At 39.4% G+C, this 4,742-nt stretch overlaps 1 protein-coding gene across 1 annotated transcript in view; it reads left to right on the top strand.

Annotated features, from left to right (window-relative positions):
* Positions 1–481: 481 nt before the first annotated feature.
* lhx6a (LIM homeobox 6a) overlaps positions 482–4,742 on the top strand; it is a gene marked incomplete at its 5' end in the record, with an annotated part of 14,247 nt that continues 9,986 nt past the window's right edge. Inside the window, 4 exon segments of the mRNA XM_080842740.1 lie at positions 482–559; positions 1,362–1,433; positions 1,850–2,032; positions 3,092–3,213. Of these exon segments, the coding sequence (XP_080698866.1) occupies positions 482–559; positions 1,362–1,433; positions 1,850–2,032; positions 3,092–3,213 (455 nt within the window).

The following is a 4,742-nucleotide window of genomic DNA, read 5'->3' as shown; positions in this document are numbered from 1 at the left end:
GTTGCGCAGAGGGAAGGTAGGCAACGTCCTGACCGACTCACGCTCCTATGAGCAGATTGGGAGCAGACCTGCCAGCCCCTCAATTTCATCTACTTCCTGTAGTCAGCAATTCCATCCCAAAAGAGGGAAAAAAGTGGAAGGAAGAATTTGACTAACAGTTCTAAATAAGGCGCCCCGAGGAACAGCATACATTTGGCCGTCTTCGCCTCTACTCATACCAGTTCAGCAGTGTTTATGGCGGAGTATCTCATTTTTAATATCGAGTAAATACCGAGAGGGTTACCGTCCTTGACATAGATTACGAAAGCGAGATTCGAGTTCCAAAGTAACCTCGTATCTTAACACGAAGATGCTTCGTGCGGAGGATTACGCATGGTGGTTTTCGTGAGTAAATGAGTAGCGTCGCGTGAAAGGGAGTCGACTTGAACTTTTCATAAACTACAATACCTTACGCGACTATCGTTTTTACTGGGCCTTTTTCATGTATTGGAAAAATGAGATTTTGCCCCCTCTATCAGAGGGGAATCAATTTCTATCCGAAGGAATTCCCACTAAACAGGTAATAATTCTGTGTAGACATTCATGGAAAATGTTGATAGAACATGTTTACCATTTTCAGCACAAACGCGTAGGCAGTCATAGCTGGTAACACATACACAATCGTTGCTTTTGGAGAGAAAAACATTTCCTTGAATAATACTAAAGGCAGCCATAATACTATTTATCTGCTGTCATGTTGTTGTGAAATGCCCATTTTAAATGTTGTTTTATATTAACCAAACGCATTGTCTTCATGTTGATTCCAGAGCTGCTGTTTTTTTTATGTTAAAGTGATGTCATGAAAACCACAGTAGTTGTGTACAAAGATCATCTGCAATCCGTGTAAAACGTCGCTATTATGAATAGTGTGATTTGTAGTCCACCCTCTTCACATGCCATGTCTGCAGAGAAAAATTAGATTTTAATTACTGCCATTAAAAATCAAATTTGCAATTCTTTGGGTGGCTCGTTGCCTTTTCTGATTGACAGTTGAAATTGACACTCCGGATCCCTCTTATCGTGAGCATTTCAAGCTATTTGTAATTGCAGGTAGTTTTTTTTTTCAGCAGCCTGGATGGCGAGGAAAATACGATTACTTTAAGAGGCACGGGTTAAGTGTGAGGAAAAATCTATCCAAATTGAAATCGCTTCATTAGAAGAGGGGCTTTTGTTACGAGGTTTTAAATGCACAGTTTAAATCCATTTTCATTGTTTTGGGCGGTTATATAGGCTAGACCATGATGCCGGAGGAGTTTGCCAGGCTAACGTTTCTTGAGATGGTGCTGTGTGTTGACGCTTTGCCGATGAATCCTGTCTTGTAGGTGATTTCTCCAGACTCGCAGACTACACCGAGATCCTCACGCTGTGTGGATTCCAAACAGGGACACACAATGGTATGTATGCAGCCTGTAAAACTTTTGTTACTTTTTAAAATGTTAGATTAAATAGTAGATTAGTTTATAGTCGTTGATAGGCCCGGAACTATTTTCATACCTAGTATTGCATGTTTTTGAGGGAAGGTTTCCAGTCTGCTAGCTGAAGATTTTCCAGAAACAAAATAAGGTCATTAGTGTATTGTCTAATGACATGGGAATGATCATAATAACTGGCTATTTACAATTTACAAGGTGTCCTTAGATCACTGTGTGTTAAGATAACACTACATAAGGCCTTCCTCCTTTACGCCAATCGTAATATGCATTCATCAATTTAAATAATTCAAATACAGGCTCATTTACAGACACAGTTATGGTGCATCGAGAGGCTATCCATTGGTCTATAAACAACTACACCAATATTTCAATTGCAGTCGCACTCAGACGGAGAATCGCACAGATCGAACATGGAAAAAGATGACCCGCGTTCTTCGCCGAGTCCTCCGTCAACGCCGTCCGTCTGCTCGCCCATATCAACTGCCTCCTCCGTGCCGTCCACGGGGAAGAACGTGTGCGCGAGCTGCGGGCTGGAGATTCTAGACAGATATCTGCTCAAGGTAAGCGCGAGTCGGAACTGGCGCGCCACGAATCCACTCAATTTGCTCCTATAAGACCGACACATTCAGTCGTATTAGCCTACTGACGCAACATTTCAAAGCAGTATCCGTATCGGCGATTATAGAGAAACAACATTGTTGGACAACTGGCCATTGTATACCATGCGCTCAGATGTCAGTATTTACACCAGTTCCTGACTCGCGTGCAGTCGCGTGCTGAAAAGTTAAACAAGCGGGTGTGTTTTGCAGGAAGTGTGTGCTACTTAACGGTGATGATTATGAGTTCGCTGTCTATTTGCTATTTGTTTATCTAAGAGGAAACTAACTCACACGAGACATGTGGGATTTATCTTATCACAACAATATGACACTTCGAGACTCCTCATCCGGGCAGCAGTCATTGTTTTACATTAATGACTGTTTTAAAGTTGGAAGGTCAGTGAATGTGGCCCGCGCAGTCTCTCTGAGAAGAATGCAGGGTAGCCTAAATGTCAAATAGGAGAAGAACAACTACATTTGATTACAGTGAAGATTTGTCGTTGTAGGCTACTTCTCTATGTAAAAAAAGACACCACAAAATTGATATATTTTGTTAAAAACGGATACACTGGTTTGCTTACGGCGTTTAGCGTATTGCAGTCCATAGACTATTCTATACATGTATCATACGCGTAGGTTATATAAAACATGCTACAATGTCACTATTAAAATATAAATTAATCTGATACAAAATTATGTTTTTGCTGTAGCTATGTAGGATGATCTAATTTGCCCTGTGATTGTGATTCTCGCAACATTAATTTTAAGCAAAATTTTGATTTTGACAGTAAATTAGTTTAGCATTTTGTAATGACAGTTTTCTCATTTATCATCTGCTGCATTGGCATTCGAATGATAATAATGAGATTATAGGCTTTATTCCGAGTGATCAAACTGATCGGAACTCTTGGAAGGTTTTACATGTTAAAGCTATAAGGTATTACGACGTGTTTAAACTAAATACTGTTATACTACAAACTATAGGCCTATGTATGTTTGACACAATTTTGTTCTTTTCAGGTGAATAACTTAATTTGGCATGTAAGGTGTCTGGAATGTTCCGTCTGCCGGACGTCATTGCGTCAACACAGCAGCTGCTACATCAAAAATAAAGAAATCTTCTGTAAAATGGATTATTTCAGGTAGGGTAAGTTTTTCACTTTGTTTTCATCATTGGGGTCCATGTGTGTATGTGTGTGCGCGCGTTTTTTTTTGGCACCCGGAATCACCCAGAATTTCATAATATTTAAACCTTACTTTCCCAAATTCCAAATACGAATTAGGCCTATTGCCTAAGTAAACAAGTGGTCTTTATTTTGTGCCACAGTCACGGATATATAGAATTATGTGATATCGAAAATTTTGTGCAGAGAAATTTAGAATCGGAAATCAAATAACCTTCATTGTCGTAGGCTATTTAAAGCGCAAATACTGAGCGAGAACAAGCATTAGGCTATTAACGTTGTATGCACAATAAATCGTGAACAGCAACATATTTTCTAATGCCAAATTCAGTTCATTTTAAATTACTTTGTGTCACTTGTCAGACTTCAGTGATGTTTTCTCTGATAATATTAACTGATATGACTGAGGTGACTTTCAGAGAAGGCTGAAAATGACCAAGCAAGCCTCAAGCAGTGATATCTTTTCCCAGTGTAGCTTTCTAGATATGCAAAATCTGGTGGTGATGGTTATGATAACATCTTAAAAAAATTGTCTAATTGTTCCTATACAAAAATATCATTCAACATTAAAATGAAAATAAAAAAATGAAAATACTTCAAAGAAACATAATAGCTAGCACCCATGTAAATTGACTTTTCAAAATTACTATTTTGTTGTAAACAAATAAGGAATGGTCTCCACTCGATTGAAACCCAATAAAACATAATCCCCTAGAAAAACATTTAGCCCGTGCCAGACCCATACACATGGCATTATGTTTCTGCGAGGAGGGTGGCGAGAGCGGCTGATATGAGAAGCAAAGCTGTGAGATCTCATTCAGGATGTGGGGGGCTACAGCGGCCCATGATTGCGGAGCACTCGTCACAGCCTCTGAATGGAATCGCTGGCGAATTGGCCTGCCTTCACTGTTCATTCCCCCCGCCGATGAAGTGAAGTGACTTGCTCCTCTATAAAGTCAATACTCGGGGGGGTTTTAGGGAGAAGGTTTGTCTTCCACGTTAGGCCAATAATCTGAAGTGATGCTTCACAAGATGTCTTATCAAAGGCCTGCTCTTCATGGGGACAGCGGAGCTGTTTGGATGGTAACATCAGCTCCGTACCCATCGGTCCCAGACTTCCATTTATTGGATTGATCAAAGCAGCCATTGAGATTAAGTGTCAGCTAAAAGAGCAGACATGGTGTGAGTGTTAACACCAGCAAGTGCATGTGTGTGTGACGCATTCTGATGGCCCAGCTGTTAGCAGATCAAATCGATCTGTCATTATGTCATTCCCAGTGCACTCTTGATACATAGTTACAGAAGTGTTTTTTAAATGATTTGTATACAATTCAATGAATATACAATCTATATATTCACTCCTGTACTATGCTTCATATAATGAGTTAAGGGATAGTTTTTATTATTATTATTATTATTTAATAATTTAAACACAACCTTTATTTTGTAGTTAGTAGTAGTACTTATAGATGTATATCACTTTACTT

The sequence above is a fragment of the Sprattus sprattus genome (assembly GCF_963457725.1).
Source record: "Sprattus sprattus genome assembly, chromosome: 7".
Taxonomy (NCBI): domain Eukaryota; kingdom Metazoa; phylum Chordata; class Actinopteri; order Clupeiformes; family Clupeidae; genus Sprattus; species Sprattus sprattus.
The sequence above is the reverse complement of the archived record's forward strand: the minus strand, read 5'-3'. Positions and strand labels throughout refer to the sequence as shown.